Source organism: Falco naumanni, chromosome 11 (genome assembly GCF_017639655.2).
Source record: "Falco naumanni isolate bFalNau1 chromosome 11, bFalNau1.pat, whole genome shotgun sequence".
Taxonomy (NCBI): Eukaryota; Metazoa; Chordata; class Aves; order Falconiformes; family Falconidae; genus Falco; species Falco naumanni.
In genome coordinates this window covers 24,839,636-24,865,011 of record NC_054064.1, presented here as the reverse complement: position 1 = coordinate 24,865,011, position 25,376 = coordinate 24,839,636, and the positions used below count along the sequence as shown (strand labels likewise).

The 25,376-nt window shown below is 41.8% G+C and overlaps 1 protein-coding gene across 3 annotated transcripts in view; it reads left to right on the top strand.

The window, feature by feature from the left end:
* LOC121095580 (phosphatidylinositol 3-kinase regulatory subunit gamma) overlaps positions 1-24,763 on the top strand; it is an 82,095-nt gene extending 57,332 nt beyond the window's left edge. For all 3 annotated transcript variants that reach the window (XM_040610641.1, XM_040610643.1, XM_040610644.1), the window contains 9 exons: positions 7,395-7,506; positions 9,842-9,940; positions 11,385-11,565; positions 12,331-12,456; positions 13,214-13,356; positions 14,508-14,684; positions 15,510-15,584; positions 15,725-15,895; positions 17,358-24,763. In XM_040610641.1, the coding sequence (XP_040466575.1) occupies positions 7,395-7,506; positions 9,842-9,940; positions 11,385-11,565; positions 12,331-12,456; positions 13,214-13,356; positions 14,508-14,684; positions 15,510-15,584; positions 15,725-15,895; positions 17,358-17,559 (1,286 nt within the window). In that variant the 3' untranslated portion in view covers positions 17,560-24,763. The remainder of the gene's footprint in view (positions 1-7,394; positions 7,507-9,841; positions 9,941-11,384; positions 11,566-12,330; positions 12,457-13,213; positions 13,357-14,507; positions 14,685-15,509; positions 15,585-15,724; positions 15,896-17,357) is intronic.
* Positions 24,764-25,376: the final 613 nt, after the last annotated feature.

The following is a 25,376-nucleotide window of genomic DNA, read 5'->3' as shown; positions in this document are numbered from 1 at the left end:
ACCTTTTTGATCTTGATTTAGATGGCTCTGTTAGCAATTTAGGTGGTGTTGAAATATCTCTACTTTGATAACTAGAAAATAGTTTGACATAGTGCAAGGACAGGTACTGTGTGAGGAGCAATTTTACATACTGCTCTGAAAGATCAGAGCTAAGTGGTAAGCCAAAATAGCATGCTGCTTAGAGCAGCAATAGTCACATGTATTTACAGCTGTATTAATTTTTTTAAGTAGGCTCTTGTGCACTGAACTTCTCGGTAGTACCGATTATTTCTGTGAATTGGTTCTCCTAAGAGTTTTGTACTTGACACCTGGATGGATGGTTAGCCTTCGAAATATCTGGGGATAACGGCCCTGGGCTGTTTTTATTTTAAATGGCTTTTTCTTTTGGCTTTCGTAGGTCTCCTAGCCGTAGTGTGTCACTAGTAGTCTGGCCTGACTTCATTCTCCATCTTTTACAATGAAAAGCTGGTTCTTTGTTCTCGATTGCTGTAGCTCTGTGCTTATGCTAAATTTTGTGTTTTCCCTACTCTTATCCAAAAATCTATTCCCATGTACTGACCAAAGAACATTTTTTAATAGCTGTTTGAAAACTATGTCTGTGGAGAGGTAGAAAACCTGCTGTGGTATTTCTTCTGTGAAGGCAGATGAGGAACTTCTTTAGTTCAAAAACAAAAAGGAGAATGATCTTGCTCCTTGCATTTTACATTTGTCATATTGTCTTCTAGACCCAACATTGGATACTGTAGAGTACAGTTCTTACTGAATATTTCAGATTTTAATGGACAACGGAATGTCTGCTATGGACTTTTATGCAAAGCCTGGGCCTAATGGCTAGAAGGTAAAGCTATTCCTTCCTGAAGTGAGCTGAGCGTGTGATCCTGGGTATTGACAATCTGAGTGATGAAACATGGCAAAAGTTCTATAAATGTACACAGCTTATTATAGTGTGCAAATTATGCTTGGTAGGTAAGAGGCCTTATCCTTTTTATCCTCCTCATGTTAACTTTGGGACCGTTACCTCAACCCTGTTGATTGTGGAACCTCTGACACTGCTGTAGTTTGCAGTTGTTATGCTGTGGTCTGGGTTGAAAGCAAAACTTGTTCATCAAGCAGTGAAAATATTTGGGAAGTTGAGGGGTTTTGGCTTTGCAACTTCATGCAAAGGATGGAATTACTTAATAATACAGTAGTCAAAGATCCCAGTGTCATCTGTCTGACAGCAAGCATCTTCCATTTCTTCCATCTCAGCCCATACATCTCAGCCTTGCAAAGTAGTGAGGGGTGCTTGTGAAATGCCCAGAAGAAGCCTGAATTTGAGCCAGCTGCCTCTTCACACACTCTTGTCCACCATTCTGCAGGTGTCTCATAGCAGGTAATCTTTAACCTGTGCAGGAGCTGTGGATGTTTGTAAAGAACAGAGTGTCGCAGAAATCTGGCAGGCTGCAGGAGGTGAAACAGTGGTTGGGAGGTGTGCAAGAGGACTGGATAGCTGGGGAGTTTTCAAACAAAACAGATCTTTATCAAAAAAGCCAATTAATCAAAACTGAAATATTTCTGAAAGGTGTTGGTTTTTATGAAAGTTCATGGAAACACAAGCAAAGCTATAATGGGAGTGTTTTCATTGGAAGTCTGCCTGGCTTTGTGCCAACTTGTCTGCTGTTTTCTGTAATGAGATATTGAAAGACTTCAATTCTTTGAATGTCTTGCTCTTTGGCACCTCGCCTGTTTTGGGGGAGGAGAGCGAAAATGTGAGCATGCCTGAGGTTCTGTGGCCAGCAATAATGCGATTGAGTAGCTTCCTTCACCATCCCTCGAGGAGTTCTCAGTGTGTGTTAGCTGCCCTTTGAGGAAGGGCAGCTTCGAAGGGCACTGGCGCTCAGTACTTTGTGAAAGGGGTCTTGGCAAGAGAACTGAGGAGCTGAGATGTGGAGCTGCCAAGATAATTTACCTGGCAGCGGCGGGGAATGAACTGCTGTCAGCAGGTGCGCACGACCCTCCTCTTTGTCAGCTGGAAAATCTCTGCAAAAGCGTGGTGCCTTACTGCTCTGACTTGCACATGTAGTACACAATTTCATGGAAATGGTGTGCAAAAAGCACCTTTGTTCAGCATATGCTTTGTTCTCAGGTATCTTGAGGGCATCTTGTGCAGCAGTGACAAGTACAGGACTGTTGAGGGAGGGAAAGATTTTGAGGCTTTGCCTTAAAAGTGTTCAAGAAATTGACAAAAGTGTTTGAGAAATTGAATAAGACTACAGAGAGCAGTTAAAAGATTGGGGAGTTTTTTTATTTTTGCAAAAAAAACAAGCCTACATTTTCATTCCAAGTCTTCATCTATACCTCCAAAGGGAAAACCCTTCTGTCCTTAAGGACTGTCATTAAAATGTTAGCTGGCCTAACTGTGGATTACTTGCATGTTTCCATAGTAATGACACTTTCTAGAGCTTTATATTACAGTTTGTAGGGTATCTACTGTACGTCAGCCTTTTTGAAGCTGGGTAACTATTTCAGAAATCCTCAGATCTTTTTTTTGCTTGTTACAACGTGGAGGCAGAGTAGATTCAAAGCATCAGAAAGAAGGCTAGTAGACAAGCTCATGGAAGTGCTGAGTGACTTGAAATTGACTTTATCAGAGTGTTTGGTAGTTGTGATTATTTGTAACAGTGAAATAGAGTTAATGCTGCATTTAAACCTGCTATGCTTTTAAGTATCTGGCCTGCAGCTTTTGGAAAATACTGGAAGAAAAGTTATGGAGCCATTCTTAGACTAAGTGGCATCTGCCTTAAAACTGTGAATTAGAGTTTAATTAACTGGCGTGTTTATCTTGTATGCAAATACTGCGGCCAGAGATGACACGGGCTGCTTGACTGAATGCTGTGTGGGATGGGGCACTTAGAGACCCAAGGCATTCTTCTTTTTTTGCTCCTCTTGAGTTATTGCCGTTGAAAACCCTCACACATAGGGCTCGGTGGCTCTTAGATCATGTAAACTTTAGACATTTTTGAATCAAAACCTGACTGGGAAAATATCTCATGGAAGACACAGTGTACTTTGAAGTTAAATTAGGGATTAATATAGCCTACTATTTTCTACAAGGAACTTTAATTAAAAAAAAAAAATTAAAAATACAACAGTGCTAAACTTGCCGGCTTTCTTGGTTGTCTTGATGTTGGAGGTGGTTTGAATTTCTGGGATTCAAGTCAGTTAAATCTTGAACAGTCTTTTTAAAAAGCAATTTTATGCAGTCAAAGCATCAAAACATTACCTTAGGAAAGCTTAGTCAATAGACTTTTCTCTCTAAGGACCTGCGCTACAGCTCTGCGGAGAAGCTGGGCTGAAGCTACCTGCCGGAGCCAGCACAGCATCCTTCTGGGCCCTGACGTCAGCAACATCTGATGGCAGCCCTGGCCCACATTGGCTGCCGTTGCCTCCGCTCGGTCACCAGCTCTTTTTTTATTTCCCTCCTAAGTGACTTTGATCTGGGATTGGGATTTAGCTCAAGCCAGGCTGCTCGGGGAAGCTAGAAAGAGGAGGCTAGAGTTGCTAAAGAAAGAAAAAGGAGATATCTACTAGTGGATGAGGGAGAGCCAGTCTGCTCTCATTGCTGCATGCCAGGCAGTCACTGAGGGCTGAACCTGGTGTTGGGAATGCACTGATGTGGGATTGGAAGGGTCCAGCTGAGCTGTTGCCCTTTGAGTTTTGGAAAGATCTGTGCCATAAAGCTGTCCTGGAGGCATGGTAGGGGAAGGATGCTTGTGTATCTGGTGCTAACAGCAAGTTTATTAGAATGGATAGATCCATTGTGCTGTTAATCACTTATGATCAATGTTCTCTCTGTCCCAGGAAGAAGGAGGCAAGAAGCAATCAGGATTGTTAGCTCTAATCAGAGCTTGTTTTGAGAGAAAGTAAGATTGCGCCTGTGGCTAAATCAGAATTGGATACAGTGATATGGAAACAAACACGGCTGCTCTTGAAAGCATTTCTGTTGATTTCAAGCCAGCCTTGTTTTACTTTACTGTAGGATTTTGGCTTCCTATAATGTTTGTCAAAAAAGGTATATAAAGCTGGATTTTTTAAAAAATTTTAGTCAAAATCTATAGACTCTTTAAGGCTCTCTGTAGCTTCTTGTAGAAACATCATAGGATTTCTCCTAGCAGGGCAGTTAGTGCTGCCTAGGTAGTTGTAAAACCTATTCTAGGATGCCTCTTCTAGCAACCCGTTGGGCCAGTATTATGAGAGCAGTAGTAGGGTGGATGCTGCTCTGTTAGAATAGACTTGCCATGCTATTGCAAACTGCTCCCCCTGTATTGTCGCAGGTTCTGGGCTGTAGGGTTTAAACTACCTCTGTGCTCAGTTTTCCATTTGTACAGTGCAGTGGTATCGGGCTGAGAGGATAGCCAAGAAACACAGAAATGGATGGGCATGTTGGTCTGCTGGGTAAAGCAATAGCAAAGGCCTGGTTCTGTATCAAATACAGGGAAAATCTATTATGGCTCAAAGTACTGAAAGTAAAGAATTAGATCCTTAGCTCACTGGAAACAGGATCCACCCTTGCAAATACTTTTGTATTTTTAAAATGTGCAAGCCATTAAAAAGCATTTTTCAAAAGTCTATTGTGAAGAGGACTAGCTTCCATGAGTCAGGTTTTACAGGAACTGGTCCAAGCCTTATTCTCCCTGGAAGAATTTCTTTCCAATTTTCTCATGCAGAATGAAGTTCTGCAGACAACCCCCCTGATTGTGAGAACTGATACCTGCCTATTGAGGGAAAGAAGGAGAAACCCCCACCTGTAGTGAGGACACTTGGTGTAATGTCTAGTGCTCTGTGTCCATATGCCAAACTCCTGTTCCTTACTTCTCTGGTCTTTGTTAGTTTGCTTTTCTGTGCCCAGCGCTTTGGAGTGAGCCCTAACAAAGCTGCTAAATAATTCCACAGTATATAAAGGAGCAAGATGTAATCTTACAAGGAGGGCTAGAGAACTATTCAAGTGCTCTAGAGAATACTTAAAAACCTCTTCTGGAAAGCCCCTATTACCAGCGTAAAACAGGCTTTTACACTGTATAATGCCTTGAAGTTTTTGGTATGTCCAAGCCTTAACTTGCAGGACCCAGTGAAATAATTTCCAGTACCTGCATAGTTTTCTGTATAGTTTTCTCCATGCTGTTGTATGCTTTTTACATGAATCTTCATGCGCTTGTTGGTGACTTTAGAATCTACAAAAGATACTGGAGTAGATCAGAACATCTTCAGGGTTTCTGAACTCAGATTTGCTACCATTTGCAGACACTGAGGAGGCTGGGAGCCACTGCGTCTGTCCTGTCGCTTGCTTAGAGTACGTGGGGTGGCACAGCCTCAGATGGGAGGTGGGGAGGATCCGCAGATATTTTCTAATTTGGTAACTCTGACTGGGGGAGATGGAACAGTGCAGGGCATGGTAAATACAATTAACTCTACAGGCTTAGCCTGGATATATGCTCCTCTGACCCTGCAAAAGTAGGGTGGGAGTTCTAAGCAAAGTAGGGTTAGAACAGTGTCTGACTCAATGGTGCTTTGTACAAATACTTAGGTGCTATACAAACAACTGTAGTAGTTGGGCTAGGAATAACTAAAGCTTCCTAAGCAGGAAGCTACTGCACTGAATCCAAAGGTTTTCACCTTCCTTTTATAACAAGACCTGTTATTGCCTCACAAGATATGTGCACACCTGAAAGTTCCCAGTTCACCCCATAAAAAGAACCTGTATGTTATGGTTTAATGCTCAGTCCCGCAGAATGAATGCTGCTATCTGAATCAGGTGTTTGGTCAGCAACCCCAGGGTGCAAACGTCTGGGTCAAGGTTCAGATTTAGTTTAGATTGGCTCGATTAAAGTATCTACTGGTTTGTCTGAGAACAGTGAAGTTACTGTGTTGGATATTCAACATGAAATGGTATTTGGAACTGCAGTTGGAACACTGTTTTCTCTTCTTTAATGTGGGAGGTGTGGCTCGGAGGTGAGTAGATGGATGGTGCCAAGTAGCACACCTCTTAGTGTTAAACCATTCGGCACTGGAGCTAGAGATCAAAATCTTCTTTCTGCTTCCTTTATTTGTATTTCTGCTTGTACACTGGGATCGTGTGTGTCTGAAAAGATGGCTGTTGTCAGTGTGTCGGGCCTGCTTGCTGATGCTTGTGTAATCTGATGGCTAGGGCAGAGGGCTGGGAGCACAGATGTTCGGGGTCTGACTTGAAAATGTGCTAGCAGCAAATCAATGTGTGTCACTGCTTTCTTACTCTGAATTCAAATGGGACCTGTCCCGGTAAAACACAGTCTCATGAAATGCCTAAAAAATGCTCAGTTTCAATGGTAGTGTTTTTGATGAAGTGTTCAGCCTCTGCAAAGCAGGGGACAGCATTGAAGACATCTTTCTTGAAGAAAATAGTGTAATGCGTTTCTGGTGACAGACGAGTCTCTACCAATACATGAGCATGCCTGTGGCTGCTGAATTACTCCTGATATAGGGCTTACATTCAAGACCATGATGAAGTTGTTTGAGCAAAACTGACCAAATAAAGAGCTTCAGTGCATTGTATGCCCTTACATTGTGTAACCTATTTTGAGAACAGAAGTAAAAGCCTATTTGCCTTGAATTCAGACTAGGGGCATTCTGAGCAGGTATGCACTAGACCTACGAATGTGCAGTTCTGCCTGTCTTTCAGGGATTTGTAGCATCCCCTTTCCTGTGGTAAACACTTTATTTATGTAAAGTGGTACAGGCACTCTAATAATGACCTAATAGCCCCTTTCTCCTTCCTTTATACCCTTATGTCCTGTAGAGGTTGGAAATTATGGCTTTTGCTCCTAACAGGAGCCTAAATGACAAATCTAGTATGAAACATGAGCCTTGGGTCTATGATGGGTATACCACTGCCCAGCCACCACTAGCAGCATTTTTCCCTCTGAAGAGGAGTTCACCCATTTGCTCATACGGGTTGGTATAAGGACTGGTGACACCTGAGCAACTGGAGTTTTACTGGAGTGGTGCAGAGTGCTCTCCAGGCTGTTGCTTTCAAACACAATACACCTTTGTAACTTGTCTGGAGGTTTAGGCGGTGATTGTCCTTGTAGTCATGACTGAGCCAGTCTTCCTTTTAACAAAAACTCATGTTTCCTCATACTCCTTCCCTTTCTGCTCCCTCAAGCACGTTTGGTTTGAGTACTAGGAAATCTGGAATCACAGTGCAGCTGTTGACTTAAAAATTCTTTAAAAATTACAAATTCCATTTTATTTGAGAGAACTTGAAATCCAGGTTCAAGATGCGTGTTTTCTTTTGCTTCTTCACTGTCATGTTTCATTAATGGTTTAGTGATTAATTTTCCCTGTTGACCTTTTTTTTTTAATTTGTTCTTCATTTTCAGCTCTTCCTCCAAAGCCCCCCAAACCAATGACGCCAGTCAATACAAACGGAATAAAGGACAATTCCAGCTTCTCTCTGCAAGAAGCAGAGTGGTACTGGGGGGACATCTCAAGGTAAGAATACTACTAAAATATATTAATTGAAATATGTTAATATGTGTTATTAAAAATAGAATAAGCCTGTTAGAATTCAAGAGAAAAAGAACATGCCCATTTCAGGCAGCACCTTACAGGAGGGTGGTTGATGTTTCAGGACCGTACTTGGCAAAGCACCAAAGTTATTCAACTGGATTCAGGACTTGTGTTTAAGTTGGTACTGTTCTGGTGCAGATATTGCCAGTCTTGGTACACAGTTATTTTGAGTTTCTAAATTTCTGCAGATACACAGAGTCTTTAAAAAGAGAAAACTATTTTGCTCAAAAGAAATGTGTTTCTGAATGTGCTAGCTAATCAGGTTTTGTAAGCGTATGATGCTGGGATGCGTGCAGTTCAGCAAAAATTCAGTAGGAGGCTTGCTCAGAATAAGAGTTGCATTCTTAATTTTGGCTTCTTCAGTGTTTGGTTAAAATTGTATCTGTATTAATTTATTTTACATGGTGATACAAAAATAGCTCTTACAAATGCTATCCATCACCAGTTATACTGAGCAGCTGGTACAGACACGTACCAAATTAAGTTTTACCTCTCAAGGAAACCCTTTTCCATGCACTTAATAAAATAGATGGCTTGGGTTAGGTTCAGCAAATGAAGTGCCAGTTCTATCATGCAATTAAGTATATAAAAACTGAAGTGTCCAGTCATCTTAAGGCACTTCTGAAGAGTTTAGGATTGTAAGGGGAAGCATGAACATGCTGAGAGTGTGATCAGGAATTGCTCAAACTTGTGCATGTAATATTTTGAAACACTTTGTGAAATAGAGGCAAGAAAACAGTGTTTGCCACAGTAGTTCATTGAAGTTCTGAGAAGGGAAATAAAAGTTTTCATATCTTTATTGTACCACCCTTATCTTTATAAAGCAAACCCACATAGATCTTGCTTTTGAAGGGCTTTGGCAATGGTATTTTTTCTGTTAATTCTAAATTGAAGCAAAGTGGCAAAACCTGATCACAAAACCCACTAGACAGAGTTTGTTTAAAACTGTTTGATACTGATATCAGTTTGACTGTGGATTTGTTCCTCAGTTAACAATGCACATGATGGCAGGAGCTAATGCAGTACAAATCATACTGCAGTGGCTTTATTGGATTAAAATGTGATATATACACATGTAAAGATGGACTTGTTTATGACCCTAATTAGACAGCCAGCAGGTATGGACTGCAGTGGGCTGTCAGGGCAGGAGTCATGTTCTTCAGTCAAGAACTTGTGCTGAAAATTTTGTCACAAGCTCCAGGATGCAACTTAGAGGCATAAACCCAGGCCCTTAGATCATAAGTATCCATTCAAAAAGGTGGTGGCCATTTGAATTAAGCGGGTGCAGCCTGTAAAGTGTTCTGAGAGGAGTAAGCAGATAAGCATATGATGCTTAATAGGAGTCAGTTTTACTAACAGAATGGTTTTCAGGTAGCTAGATCAAAACTTTAGCTATTTTGTAAGAATACTTTTGTTCCTTAGCATTTGAACAAAAAAGCCACTGTTGATTTTTCTTTGTAAGATTCAAGTAGGCTTCCTGCCTCACTCAGATAATTTTGAGGCTACCTGATAAACTTCAGTTTACAAATGATTGTATTAAAATGTGCTTGGTGCTTCTGAGAACTTGTGAGGGAGCTGTTATAAAGTGAGATATGTAATCTGGGTGAAATGGTCAAACCTGGCAAGACCCTTAACTCTTCAGCTGAAATAATTTTCTTAATGCTTACAGGTGCTCACTTTCACTGAAAGATTTCTTGATGTAGCTTAAAGCTCTGGACTCTGAGTATCCTTTTGCTTCAGTTGTAAATAAGGAAAAGTTGCACTGAAGCTAGCAAGGTTGTAGTTGTTTAAAACTACTGTAAATAAGCTCAGAGTTAAGCCAATAATGAGTCTCTTGAGACTAAAACTGTGCTAAACTCTACAGACACCTTTGGACTATGATGCTAGAGACCGTTTCTTAAGAGGTCAGGACTGGCTTCTCAAAGGGCACCCATTTTCAGTGTGGACCTTAAAACCGGAGCAGATTACAGGGAAAGGTTGTGAGACTGAGACACAGCTGCTCCGGTTGCTTAAACAGAGAATTCTTCCTGAATGGCAGTTGATTGCAGCTGCTATTTTTTAGTATAACGATGCAAGTTCTGACTTGCTTTAGATGGACTAAAAGACTGGAGAGCCTGAGCGTGAAGGAAGGTTGCCTCATATTTTGAAGACTGAACTCCTTATGCACGTTGGTGTTACTGGCCCCAGTATTGACACCTGTGACAAAGATGATCATGCCTTTAATGCTTCTAATTCTGCCTTCCCTTCCATTCTCCAGGGAAGAAGTAAATGACAAATTACGAGACATGCCAGATGGAACATTCCTGGTGCGTGATGCATCAACCAAGATGCAGGGAGACTACACTCTGACATTACGGTAAGTGTTGAGCAGTTGTAGTCCATGCAGTAAAACCCTGACTAACTAGTTGGTATACTATTGACAGCAGTGGCTGTGTAAAGGTGATGTGGCTCAAGTTGAGAGATGTTCCCAAAGGTACTGCAGATCACAGAATGAGCAAATAATAGCCAGGTCTGATAGTTCTGTTCTGTGCATTGAATCATGTCCCTCAACTCTACTGTAAGGACCTCTGTGTAGATTAGATGGGACTCAGGGAGGAGAGCCACTCAGCAGTGCTTCATTGTTTCAGACCTGCTAAAGTAAAAGGTACTTATAAACTAAGGTGTTGATTAATTGGAGCATATCAAATATCTTACCAGCACGCTGCTCTGGAGAATTGAATGCAGTGCCTTTGTAAAAAGGGTATCTTCCACTTTCTGATCCCAAATTTAGGAAATATTGAATTGAAGCCGTGCTCCTTTCTTCATTAAAATTGCCTGCAAGGGGCAGACTTCCCAGAGCTGCCCCAGCTCTATCTGCTGCAGTTAGGCAGCAGACCTCATGTGACTAGCTGCTGGTGCCTTGCCCAGCCTGTCCAGCCGCCTGGCTCTACCAGGCTCCCAAGAGTGGTTGTTAAGAGGCAAATGAGTGAGGCACATAAGCCACAGCCTCTGTAGCACACCTTTGGGAGTTACTATGATATGGTAGATATTTGATCTTGCCATGATTTTCTGTTGTCTTAATGGCAGGTTTGACCCCAAGGGTGTAGTTTAAATTCTGCTTTGACTTCTCCCTTGAAGTTCCCAGCTTGTGCACTAAGGTTTGGCATATTTGGTTATTTTGCTGAATGCAGATGTCTTTAGGAATGAAGATTGGGAGCGCAGGAAGGACAGGATATTGTCTAAACAGTCTGTAGGTGAAAAAAGGAAGAAATAAGTGCTATGTTTGTGGAAACCACTAGAATGTATAAATCTGGATAATGTAAAGTCCTAAACTTACAACTGTCTTGTAATCCTCAAAGGATTTTGTTTAGGTTTGTGTATCCTGTATTAGCATCCATAACTCAGAAGACTTGTTAATGGCTGTATAAACGTATACTCAGTTATATACTATCAGTGACCCCAAATTGCAGGAAATTGTGGCTTTGGGTTTTTATATGGTTCCTTTATTCAGCCTTCAGCATCCTCCTTTTCTCTTGCAAAACTTCTGGCAAAGCTAGGTATTAAATACTGTAAGCTGCCTCCAGAAGGAATGCAAAGGAAGAGATTTACTTTGGGCTTTGCTCCTGTTCAAATAATATCTGATGATAATTCTCTGTGTATTGACTCTTAAACTACCTAATATCTGCTAGTATCACATGAAGGTGTACAGTGTCAAAGCCACTTGCACAGGAATTTCACTGGTGTCTTTCTTAGCTGCGGTAGTGTTGAAGAGGGATAGGAGGTACACGGTAAAACCTCTAAATGACTGTACCACTTTACAGGAAGGGTGGCAACAATAAATTGATAAAGATCTATCATCGGGATGGAAAATACGGCTTTTCTGATCCACTGACATTTAATTCAGTTGTGGAACTGATTAACCACTACCGCAATGAGTCTCTTGCTCAATATAACCCGAAGCTTGATGTGAAGTTGATGTATCCAGTGTCCCGGTACCAGCAGGTATGATCTTCATCAGCTGTTAGTGCAGAGAAGAAAAAAAATTGAAAATGTGTATATAATTGTTATGTGAAGCCTGATTTTATTTTTTTTTAAACTGGAAAAAGTGAGTTGTCACATTTGACTTCACTGTGTTCGTAATAATGGGTCTTTCAAATTGTCTAGCTCTTTGAGCTTCTTCATTTTACCAAGTTTCCAGTCTCCATCTGAGCAATCTAGCAGAGGAGTGAAACCCTGACATGCAGCAGACTTGAACCTCTCTGAGAAGCCTTGTGCATGGCTCGTACATGCTGTGCAGCTGCTCACTCTGTGTATAACCATCTAAACTTCTCAAGAGTATTTTTTTATTCAGTAGCCCAAGATACTGTCTTCCATTAAGGAAAAAGAACTGCAGAGCTTTTATGGGGGGATGGACCAAAGCAAAACAAAACTCAACGCTGCCTTTAAACTTCAGATTCCAAGCAATTCACTTCTTCCTTTCTCCAATAGGGGATTGATATCCTAGACCTAAGATGTAGTGTGTTTTTGGAAGCTTAGTATTTTGGCATGGTTTTTAGTGTCCCATAGTTCCAGTTCCTACTGGCTGTAAACTGTAGAACTTACTGCATGAAGGAAGGGGAATTAGATATGGTGTTTGTGTTGTGTAGAAACCTGATTATAAAAATGATGCTAATAGCTGTAAAATGCAAATGTGCATAAGTGGACAAACAAATACTCTTAAGGAAAAGCTGCTTTGCTTCAAGACTTAATAGCTTTTTGTATGTACAGGATCAGTTGGTGAAAGAAGATAATATAGATGCAGTAGGTAAAAAGCTTCAAGAATACCATGCTCAGTATCAGGAAAAAAGTAAAGAGTATGACAAATTGTATGAAGAATATACCAGAACATCACAGGTTAGTTCTACTTCAGCTGTCTGTAAGTCTTTTTATTGTTGTTTGAAAAGTAAAGAAAATTATTTTAACCTGTTATGGCTAATAAAGGCAGTCCAAGGTCAGAAAATATAAGGAAAAACCTTAGTAAATTGTGGAGTAGAACAAGGTGGTTTCAAAGTTGATGGAAACAGTGAGTATTACTTGTTGCTGATAGTCCTAGAGGTATGGCGTGTGGAGCAAGGAAGAAAGAGAAGCTGAGCATAAGGTAGGGTGGAGAAGGCCATCACCTACAAGCTTTGCATTGCACTGCAGACTTCCTTGGCTGCTGAGTATTTCTAGCTGCTCTGTGCTGCGATGAGAATTGTAGAGGGGTTTGTCCAGGTTTTTTGTGAAGTCATGTTCAAATCAGATACCAGATATTATGCATTAAGGAAGTGTGAATACAGTGAGTATATGGACTGCCTCTTGTAAAGTAAGATAGTTCATATATGGGGAGGAGGTTTGGCAGTGCTCCTGCAAAGTAAAATGGAAAATATGACAAATACTTTGAGGGGTTTTCAGCCTAATAGAGAGCATCATGTTGGGGAGGAGGGTAGACTTACAGGGAGTAAGCCTTCCCTGACTCTACTCAGCCATTTGACTAAATTTAAAACTGATTAATCACATCTTGGCTTGCGAGGGGAGAAAAGTTCATCTCAGTCGATTTAGGGAACATAATTGAGTCTTGCATTGTCATCTGTACCACGAACAAATGATGAAGGACTCTTCCCTCACATAGGAAATTCAGATGAAGAGGACAGCAATTGAAGCATTTAATGAAACTATTAAGATATTTGAGGAACAGTGCCACTCACAAGAGCGATACAGCAAAGAATACATTGAGCGATTTCGCAGGGAGGGGAATGACAAAGAAATTGAACGGTAAGCTCTGAAGTTGTGTTTGCTTACAAGGAAGAACTAGTGTCCACATTGACACTCCCATGAAATACTTTTATATAATATTGCATCATATAAAACACTTTGCCAACTCGCTATTTTCTCTGAGACCTTCTCCCAACCTGTCGGAACCTTCCTTCAGTTAAGCCCTCTTCTGCCAAGGAATTGCATTGTAGGCAGAAGAGGTGGGAGCTCCCTGGATTATTCTCTCAAATTCAGAAAATCGAGATACTGTGGTGAGGACCAGGAAAGGATCAGGAAATAAAAATTTCATTTGCTTATGCCACTTTTATTTGGATTTGCTCAGAATATAATTCAGAAAAATGTTTACTTCTAAATAGTGAAATGTACCTGGGTCTGGTAAATGTCAGTTCTGGTAATTTTCAAAGATGATCAGTATTTAATTGCTGCTATTTGGTAGTGGGTAGTGATCATCTAACAGAAGTTCAGTAAGGGCAATTTGAAAGTGCCCTTCTGTGAAGGTACCAGCAGAAAAAGCTCTATCAGGGCCTTTGAAGCAAGGCAGAATACCTAACGACACAGTGCTTTGTGAATCGCTAGAGGGTAAACCTTAAGGAGATTTTTAGACTGAAAACAGTTACCCATAACAATCTTATGCAATTGTGGTGCTTCATTCTGACTAAAGATCAATTAACAGGGGAAATACGTAATTTTCCTGAATTGTACCAAACCTGCAAACTAACCTCAAATGAAGAGACGGGCAGCATTACTTCCTGGTAGTGCTTGATCAGTAAATGAAGTCTACATTTGAAATCTTGCTAGTACTGATACCTATGGTGGGATTACATAACTGATGTACCAAAAAGTGTATCTGACACTGAAGGAGGAATCTGTTCTAGCTTACCCTTCTAGAGATAATTATTTCCTGCATCTCTGCCAGAAGGAAATAGATTAAGGTAAACTGAAGGTTCAAACTATGCAAAAGGGTGGTAGGCCTTCTGGCGAGAAGTCTTTTCTGGCACTCCTACAGTAATTACGTTAAGATGAGGCAGTCAAAGGGAGGAGCTGCTGTTACAGTAGTGCTTGTGATGCTCTTTTATGTAAGTGCTACTGGTAAGGTTCAGCCCTTCTGGACTGGCTTGACCTCACCTCTCAAATATTACACTTATTTGCAGGATAATGATGAACTATGAAAAATTAAAATCACGCCTGGGTGAGATCCATGATAGTAAAATGCGTCTGGAACAAGATTTGAAGAAACAAGCTCTGGACAACAGGGAGACTGATAAGAAAATGAATAGTATCAAGCCTGACCTAATTCAGCTCCGCAAAATCAGAGATCAGTATCTTGTGTAAGTAAGCCTGACCTGTACCTCAAGAATAATGTCTCTGATGAACCTGATTAATGACTGTTTCCATCAGGATAATGGGAATTTAATTTTCTTTTCATAACCTAAGTTCTGTGAGCGCTAAGGTACTACGTTCTGGCGTAGGATGTCTGGGTAATTGGTTGGCCTCTTCGTGACTTCATTACTTAAAGAGCCTGCCACAACTAGGTTCACATTCTGCAACTCCTGTAAATAAATCCTTTAAGATAAGGGAGTTACAAAACCTGTGCCCACTAACACAATAGAGGTTAGTATTTTTTGTGCCAGGTGTGGCAGATGTTGCTTGTACCTACCCTTGATTTCACTGACACACTGGTTATCCAGCTCCTAATGTCGTGCATTGGGCTGGACTCAGTGCGCTAGGATTCTGGCAGAAGACAGAGGGAAACACAGTGTCTCAGAAGGCAATGTTAGGAGGTCAGAAGTAGTCAGTGGCAACACCCATTTTGTTTTCCCAAGAGAAGCCGGCAGCTGTCACCATTTGTATTGTTTCCTTTCTGGAGTGCACTGTGCGGAGGCAGTACTTCTTCCTCAGCTCAACGCTCCTCTTTCTCCATTTAAAAGGTTGCTTCTTTTTGCTTTGTCATCCGGTAAAGGAGGCATCTCAGAAGATGGTGCAGGGAAGTGCTCTTACAGAATCTAGGGTCTTTCTATGGCTTTTGCTAATGGAGAGCAAACAGCTCCAGACTGTTTCTTTGTGGGACCTTGCGTTTGAGGTTCAGCTTGCTCAGTAGGAAAACCTGTACTTGTGCTCTGAAGTAACATATTAATACACTCTTCTTCTGGCAGATGGCTCAATCACAAAGGGGTGAGACAGAAGCGAATCAACGACTGGCTGGGGATCAAAAATGAAAATATTGATGAGTAAGTGTCACTATACGTGATTTTACTGAAAAGTGTTCCATTAACAAGTGTTTTCTCATGTAGGGGTTGGTAATGCAAAAGTTTCTCAGTAAAAGACTGTAGAAAAAAGGAAGGACTAACAAATTTGTCCTCTTTTTCAGCACCTACTTTGTGAATGAAGAAGATGAAAACCTGCCACATCATGATGAGAAGACTTGGTTTGTTGGGGATCTCAACCGTATCCAAGCAGAAGACTTGCTTTGTGGGAAACCTGATGGAGCATTTTTAATTCGTGAGAGTAGCAAGAAAGGATGTTATGCTTGTTCTGTGGTGTAAGTCCATTTTCCTTTTTGTTCTAACTACTCAATAAATCTCAACCACAGCTCGCTATTTTGGAGAAGAAAAGCCAAACCTAGCTAGGCCTGCCCATTGGAATGTGTTACATGTTTGCAGGAAGAGTAGCATGGTAAAAGCTTTGTTGCAAAAATGTATTTTGATTGTGCAGTAACTGTAGTCCTAGTAGTCTCTTCAGTCACCACAGCAGCTAATACACAATTCTGAAGTATCCCACCTTGAAGCTCAGCAGTCATAACTAAATTAAGGCCAAATTCTCCCATATTCTTCTCTGCTAAGGAACACACGGAAAGAATTAAAACAGGGCTATAAAGCTGTAATGTCTTCCATTCTCATTTTCAGACATGCCTAATTCTTTGCATGAAAAGCATGGCCAATGCTTTCTCTTGTATGTTTAAGATAATGGTGATGCTTCAGAGGAGGCATTATTTGTGAGCAGTGGTTTCTATGACACTCGCATAGCCTTTCATTGATTTCTTGTGTTTCACTTCTTCATTTTATGCTGATGTAATGGAGGTCAGAAATACTCTGATTCTGTTATCTAAAAATCCTTCAAGCCTGTTCTGGAGTGCAAAATGGCTTTCACTGATATATTTCACATGAGGTTAATTGCTTCTGAAAGCAAGTTAGAGAAATGAATATGTGAAGGTATATCACCTCAAGGTAACTGAAGATTGTAGTATCTGCTGTGTTCAAGATCCTGTTTGTCACAGTCACTGAAGCGATGGGTTCATCAGATACTTTCTCTTGGTTGGTATCATACTACAAGCTAGCAAATGATGGCATAACGTAAGCTGTTCCTACGTGTGACTTGGATGGCAATAGGCTCCAGCATAGGGATTACATAATGCTCCACCTTTCTGGCAGATAAGTTTTTCTAGCAGCTTTGGAAATACTGTGTTGCAGTGACTGTTTTGCCAAGTTAGGGACTCAGTCGCTATGACTTCGGATAATGAGCCAGCTTGAACCCGTGCCATGCTTAACATTAAAAAAAATGCGCGCTGAAGGTTAGCGCTGCATTTCATGAAATACTCTGTAGGTCCTAACAATTGGTGGGGTTTGGTGTCTTTCCTTAGTGGATAGGTTTCCAGATGAGTTGAGCACAAAGGCATTGCTGACTTCAGGTGCTTATCTTCTTGGTTAAGCTCTTGACTTCCCCCCCCCCCCCCCCAAGAAACATTTGGAGAACAATGCAGTAGGGAATTGTACTGCTAGGATAGAAGAGGCCTCTTATGTGGATTATTATGCAAGAGTGTTTAATCGCATGCCCTGAAGCACTGTTTCTTCACAGACTATATTAATCTCCTCTTCTTGCATCTGCTGGGTCCTCCATTATGTAATTTAGTGACTGGCAGGGTTGCTGCATTAGTTAATTGTTAATAGACTGTCACTTTGGGTTTGTCCTTTGATGTTCAACTCTCCTGTTTCCTTTCCTTGCAGAGCTGATGGAGAAGTGAAACACTGCGTGATCTACAGCACTCCAAGAGGTTATGGGTTTGCAGAACCATATAACCTGTACAGCACACTCAAGGATTTGGTTCTTCATTACCAGCAGACATCCCTTGTCCAACACAATGATTCCCTAAATGTCAGGCTTGCCTATCCTGTCTACGCACAGATGCCCCCCTCTCTCTGCAGGTAAATTTTGGGGAGGAGGAAAGCGTTGGCTATCTTGGATTCTTTTCTACGATTTTTACTAGAACTTGGAGGGCATTCTTTCTCCTTAGACTGCTTGTTTTGCACAAGAAGTGATTCTGTGAATGTGAATCAAAGAGGCCTAGCAGCAACAAGACGACAACTTGGGTGTAGGTGTCCTGGTGCTACCTTAAAAGCTCAGCTGTGCTTTTACACTGATACTTTTGTTTCCTTATGAGGGGAATAAACTCAACACAACCCGTACAAAAATACTGGAAGCAAAACATCGTTTTGTGGAGATAATTTTTGCCAGGCACCTTCAGTGGAACTTCTAATTGGATTTTGTTTTCTCTTGTTCTTGTAGAGACAATTTGAAGCCTCTGTCTGAGGCATCAGTAATGTCTTTCAGTCTTAAACTCCCAAGAAACTAGGGGGGAAACTCTACCGCAGCAATTCTTCTCTTAATTTTAGCAGCTTCACTGCGATTCAGCCGAACTTCCAAAAGAGGGCTTGTCTTGAGGTAGCATGCAATTTGGTGAGAGAAGACCAAAGGAATTATGGGAAAGCTTCAGGTTTTTATTTAAATGGAAAAATGCTTGTAAAGAAAAGTTGCTTTATTTTTTTTTGCCAACAGTAACAAAGTTTTGGTTTCGATGGCACTACAGGTCTTCACTTAAAGGAAACATTTATAACCAAATTGAACACACCAAAACTTTGTTCCTTATTAGATTGAGCACTTATGGGGAAGGTTGCGTGAGCATCCGCACACACGTTCTACACCAAAACTTGAAAAAAATAAAAGGAAAAGCTAAACATTGTGTGGCTTCAAAACACTAAATTTGTCTGATCTGATGTAATCACTCATTCTCATCTTTCCTCACCCCCCTTCCTCCCATTCCTCAGCTTGGGATTCTGTTTTCAGTTTTTAACGATACTGTGCTTCGGAATGTAAACCAGAATGAAGCTTGCACTCACCTGTTGCAGTTCTCTTGCTGAACAATGACAGACTCTGGTAATGCTTGATTTTTTGGTATAGAAGAGGTAGGTGTAATCAAATGCTTCTGGATGGCTTATTGTACCAAATTCTTTCATGAGGTGTAGTCACTTCCAGTTGTATAGAAGGAAGCATGCTAATTATAGATCTCCTCTGATTTGTTCTTTGCAAGCGAAGTTCTGAACTCTCACACCACTGGAGCCAAGCAAGATTTTACACTGGCATAATCTGAATTCCCTTGTAGTTATTTTGGGCATGATGCAAAACACAGGAAGGAAGAGAACTGTACTACTCAGTTATTGGATGTCTGCTACCATCCTTTGGCAGGGGCTGCTGTCAAACACTGGAGTGGGTAGTCCTGGGCTTCATCAAGTATAGCAATCATCCAATAAATCTCCTCCCTGGAAAGTACACAAAGCAGCTTATTTCCATTCCTTAAGCTTCTAAAATGAAAAAGAGCTAAGTTTGGCAAACTGAACCACTTGGCATCAAAGCACAACTGGCGAAGTAATTGTTCAGTGTGCAACCTTGAAAGTTACTTTTGTTCGTGTTACTGGAAGCGGTTCACTTGCAATGCACCCATTGTACAGGACAGGAAGCAGACAGTCATGCAGGTCTGAGAATGCTCTAGACCTGTTTCTGACCCTGGGGCTGATTTCCTGTTCGAATGCGTGGTTGTTTTTTTTTTTCTATAATGCCTGGGCAGTACTGCTAGGCTTGTTGACGTTTAATGCTTACACTAGAAGCATTATTTTGCTGAATGGCATGAATTTGCAAGCAGGGAAGTGACAAGGCTGGAGCGCTGGCAGCCATTGCAGGAAGGGTAGTCTGGTTGCCTGGCGTGCCTGTGAGATGTTTTATTTTGCACTAATGACCCTGACACATCCCAGGCACTTTCTAATCAGCCAGAGTGCAATCTTCAGGCGAAGAATTCTGTAGATGCCACTTTCCTAATTAAATGAAACACTGCAAAATCTAACCAAAACTGGGTGAGAGGAGAAGAAAATTCATGCAAGCTCCTATGTCAATGACCTACATCTGCTCATGTGTCCTTTCTCTCCCACTTCCCCAAGAAAAGGAAAAGAGGCGTTGCCTTTGCTCTTAGTGAAAATCTTGAACGGATTCCTCAGTGGTGTATGGACATGGAAATTTTTGTCTTTAAAGGAACTTGCCCTACCTCTTGGATAATTTGCAGTTCTAATCTGGTAGCTGTAAAGCTGTCATTCTTACACCTCATGTGCATCTAACATTCCTTTGGTACTGGGCTGAGTCCAGATGCCTGATGAGGGAAATCGGTTCAAAGGCACAAATGATAGCCAGGTGCCTCATGCTGGTGGAAAAACCTGTGGGAGTGGAGTGTCTCTTTTTCTCTGCCCTTGTGATCTCTCCTTGTGGGCTCTCCTCTTATTTGCAGTGTTAATATCTGAGGCTGATGGGGCATGTATTTCTGATCTCTGTTTTTGTGACAGAGACAACCTGCCTGAAGTGATTCACATTTATCCCATTTTTAAGGTAGGGATCAGTTTTGTTTTAAACAAGTGCAGGTCTACTTTCAGGCTTATAAATCCTGGCACACCCTCAAAGTACCAACAGCAGCAGGATAGCAAAGCGGGGCTGTCTGAAGTTTCCCTGTAGTGGAATCTAACTGATCCTGTGAGGTCTTGGTCCAGGCTCCTGCCCCAGCTCTGCCAAGGTAAATACAGTGTAACTCCTCTGGCATCTGTGAAAGTAGCTTGGCTTTATAGTAGTGTGAGTGAGTTGGGATTTTTGGCCCCTTGCTCTCTGAGATCTCTTCCCTGATCACAGGTGATGTATTTGCTGTGAATGATGCACTCGGAGCCAATAAGCCATCTTGAAGCATTGTTTGAAATTCTGTTTTGCCCAAACCTTCAGATCAGGGATACGGGCCGGCTAAGCTTGTGTTCCTTGTGTTTGGCTCCGTTACCCTCAGTGGTCTTTCTGAGGTTGTCTTTTGCCTCTGTATCTCCGTGTTTTGTTTAGGCACCTGAAGTCCCAGCTGCTGTGATTGCTTCCCTTTGACTGTCAGATACTATTGCACAGATTCTTTTTTGCATCCATTTTGTGCTCATAGAGCAAATAAAAATGGGTATAAAACCAACTGACACGTGTAGCTGGTGTGATCCACAGAGCGAGGGCTTGGTCCTGCTGCGCTGCTTGTGCTCGGCCTAATTCTGTTTCCTCAGTGGTGTTAGACCTGGGAGAAACCCCGTGCGTTCCCAGGGCTGTTCTACACTCACATGACTGAGAAATCAGAAATGGGCCTGTGAGGTGCAGGATTACACCCTAGTGCGAAAAGCAGCTGTTAAGCCTAAAACAGATACAGGAAAGATCAAGGCAAAACAAAGGAACTAGAATTCCTTTAAAACAGTAAGGTGTGAGAAGATCTTAATTTTAAGAGTCAAAAAATCAGGGGGAAAGGGGGGAAAGTCTCAGTGTTCTAGCAGCAGTCTGTTATCAGACTGCAGTTAGAGGAGTACTGATCTCATTGACCCATATTGTATTAAATATATATGTAGGGTTAAATAACTTTTGCACAGTGTTAAATGGTGGGGGGCGGGGGGCGGGGATGTTGAAACTCGAATATGCACAGTTTCTTCTAATCTGTTTTGAAGTATATTTGCAGGGATCAGGGGTGATTCAGTATTTTGTATTTGTATGGATGCAAATCAAGCCTGCTTCCACAGTTGTCATTGGCCCCATTGCGTCAGCCACGAGTGCCATGTTTTTGAAGTTGAATAAGTTACAAATCTTTTCCCACTGATTTCTTTATGGATTACAGGTAATCCTAGCATGGGAAGAACCCACCTAGAAATAGAGAGATGCCCCAATAGATACTTCACTAGTATGTGAAGCAGTAATATGTGATTGTCCACCTTCTGTAGCTGGAGTGCTCTAGATTTGGGGGTTGTATTGATCTTTTTTTTTGTTGTTGTTCTTTCTCATCAAGAGTGGATTGAGTCACTGCTTTGCACCATTAGTAGTTGCAATCTAGAGTTATATCCAGTACAGCCCTCTGTTTTATGCCAAAAATGAAATGCTCTTTCCACGCTCATCTCTCTTGATGTGGCAGATGGTCAGGAAGTTTTCCATTTAACGTGGTGGGCCTGATTGTTTTCTCACTGACACACTAGTGTAAGCCAGACTTCTACAACCGAAAGCCATTTCCAGGAAAAAAGTTTGTATTCAATCATACCTGCATTCTAGTCACAGCAGGGCAAAAATCAAAGTCTGTCCTTCACAAAGCCAGGCAACTGTAATGGGGACTGTGGAAAAGAATGTTGACACTTGGTGCTGTTTTGGGGATGACAGGAGAAGGAGGAGGGTCTTGGTTGCCCCAAATCCTGGGCTCTCTGTAGGCTTGGGTGGCACCGTGTCTAACTGAACGCTGTGGCTGTTTAAAACAGCAGAATTGCTATAGGAATGTCACACCTTAAGTTTGGAAAAGCCCCTTATTTGGTACTTGAACAATCTTGCTTCTGTTTTTGAATGTCTGTTTATTTTATATTTTTGTTACACTAACAGGGAATAAAAATCTGAAATGTTAGTGAGTCTTGTATGCTTGCTGCATTGTGCAGACATGAAACAGGTACTGCTTGTGGATCAGGAGGGGTAAGAGACAGGTTCAAAATGCAGTTTTACAAAGCGCTATGATGGGTTGGGGGTTGTTTTGTTTAGATCATATTTAAAATCAGGTTTTCTTACATGTAGTTTCCTTATGTTGATTTTTCAACCTCTGCTTTTGGAACGGCAAAATCAAAATAACATTCCCGAAGAACAAAGATGCTGTGAGGGGAGGGGGGGTTGGGCTTGCTCAAATTCAGTGTTCAAAGCAAATAGCTTTAATGAAGAGGAAGGGTCAGCATCCTAAAGCATCCCTCTGGTTGTAGTTCAGCGAAGCAGTAGACTGACCGTGAAGTAGGATCTCCGCCTTGAACCACGAAAGAAAGAGATGATGCCAGAGCAGACCCTTCCCTTTGGAATAATCTCCTTAAATGCATTGCAAGGAGATAGTTAGGGAATTAATAGGAGTCCTTAAGGAGTTGCTCTTTTTCCTGTATTGGAAGGGAACTTGCATTGCTAATCCCCTTGTTTCCCTTGACACAACGTGTGCAGCCAGGAGAAGGGAACAGAGTTACTAGCCCAAATAAACGCAGGCCTGCTCGTGAAGCAGCTCGGCTAGTTATGTACTGCGTGAGGAGTAGCTTTGGATGGGGTTAGATGAAGTTTGTCCAACATTTTTTGTGAATCTTGCATTCTGTGAGCAGAAATACTTTCCACCGAATGGGAAGGAAAAAAAAAAAATCTCTTCAAATCTTTTCAAGTCCTTCCTGTTTGTTCACAGGGGCAGATAGGGAGCTTTAGCTTGTTAACTGTTTAGATGATGACAGTGCTTGAAGTGCTGGTCTTTGGGGCTGGCTGCATACAATTAATGCAGAATTTGCATTTTTTTAATTGCTATTGGCACAGACTCGCCATATTTTATGACTAGACTCACCATTTTTTCTAAAATTTGCCTTTAAAACATGTAATATGAGCTTCAGAGGCAAAAAAACCCACCAAACAACAGAACAAACGAACGGGCCCTTATTGGTAGAAAAAACGCCTTGTTGATCAACCTGTATTAGAGAAAGCAGCTTTAATTTGATGCCCCCCTCCACCACCTTCCCTTGGAATTGCTTCTGTGAGATCGGCGTTGGCAAACAGGGTGGGGATATTTCCCCATGTGTTTCGCAGCGCCGTACCCATGCGCTTTCCAAGTGCTCGTAGCAAGGGGCTCGGGATCATTTGGAAAAATGATTGCATCCAAAGACAAAAAAAGTCTCCGAGGGTGAATATCACCCCCCGGCATGAGTCTCGTCGCTTCAGGGGAGTTGTAGGATGCTGGGGCCAGCCAAGAGCTGCCCCTGGGTCTCTGTCGGGTGTGGTGGGGGTTTGTGGTTGGTCAGCTGGCTGGGGTTTTGGTCTTTTTTGTTTTTGTGAGTGACTTCTACATCCAGCAAAGATATGTTTGATGAAACCTGTTAATTTTGTATATCTGGCTGTTTATTGCACCACGAGATTGTAATGGTCTGCATCATCTGTGTGTGTGTGTGCGTGCGCGTGTGTGTATATGTACTGTATGTATATAGATATATGTAAAATATATTCACGTACACATTTATATGCATTAGCTGTAAGTGGCACTGCCCCTTAAAAATAAAACAAAATTCACTGTTAGCACATTCTGTCATGTGTTTAGGCAGAATTGGGTTTGTTTTTGTCAAATGAAAAGGAGTTTATTGTGTTCATCTTGCATATGTGCTTCTGAAATGCTGAACTCTGGATCTTTCTTGGGGGGTTACTACTTTATTTGTGAACAGAATTGAACTGGGGTGTTGTCTACTCTGGGACAAAGCAGTCAACTTTGTTCCAAGCAAAGGTTTAGCAAAAGAAACCGTCTTGCTCTCCCACAAGATGCAATGAACGTTTGCACGTTTCAGCAGACCCCCAGACCCCCTTTCCAGAGCTGATGTGCAGTGGGTGGTGGTGGTATGTGTCCCTTTGTGAGTGGACTCTTTGTATAAGGTGTGGTTCAATGTAAAGCATGAGTGGGTGTTTGATCTTGTATCGAGGGCTGAAATAACAGCACACTCCTTTGTACAACCTTTGCATTAATGTTTCTGCTTTTCTTTGACTTCTATTTTCTTTAAGGGAAACTGCATCTGTTAAGAACCTGCTTCTCCAGAAGCTATTGCATTATTTTGTTTTCCGGATGAATTCCAGCATGTAACTTTGGTACTCTTGTTTGTTATTTGTGTAAAACCTGTTCTTCTGTCGTTTATGGTGTAGTGGGCGGGGGGGTGGGGGGGTGGGGAGAAAAAAAAAGGAATTCATGTAGTTTAACTTTTAAAGAAAAGAAACAAACTGCTTCATAAGGAAACCAATTGTATGTTAGTGTTTTCAGACAAGTCATCCTGTAGTTTCTAGCTCAGTAATGCAACACTGTACTTGTCACCAGGTGTGTTACAATTTTGCTGTACTTTCTTTTACCTAGATGGTTGGGCTTTTAAATCCCAGACACTAAGCATCCTGGGCCTACTTGCTCTAGATAAAAAAAAAAAAATGCAATAAAAAAATTGCAATAAAGCACATTGACATGTAATGTTTTAAAGGATGTACTGACAGCTGTTTCTAATAAATTCAGAACTGCAGCGTGGTTGGGCTGTCATGGTGTTAGCTGTGTTTGTGTCTCTCAGCCAAGGCCATGAGCATCATCTTTAACAGAGGCTTTAAAAAAAGAAAGGCTTGCAGAGGTCCAGTTCACTCTCGGCTGCAGCTGAAGCAGCCGGGCCCCAAAACCCTCTCAGGGCTGAGGTAAGGAATACACGTAGCACATGCACACTCCTTAACGGAGTCTTTCCTCTGTCCCTTTTACAGCATCTTTAGAGAGAGCAGGAGCCATCAGCAGTGTTCTTGCATGTCTCACTGCTGCTTCTGCCATCAGAGAAGAACCATGTTTGGTGATGCCACTCCTGGTGCTGGGGGGGGAGGGGGAGCCTGCCGCACTGAAGCAGCCTTCCCAAAGACCCAGCTCAGCTAGATCAATTGTCATAAATCCTTAATTGTGCAGGAGTTTGAGAAATCACAATTTGCTTTCCCAGTTCCTTTGTGAGTGCCAGGCACTGGGGTGACTGAAAAATCAGTGAGTTTGTGGGTGCTGTTGCTGATCCTCTTCCATTTCAACCGCAGGTGTTAGCAGGAGGGTCCCGGCATGCTTGGGGGGTGCAGCAGTGGTGGTCTAGCTGAGCTGCAGGCACTGCAATGGTGCA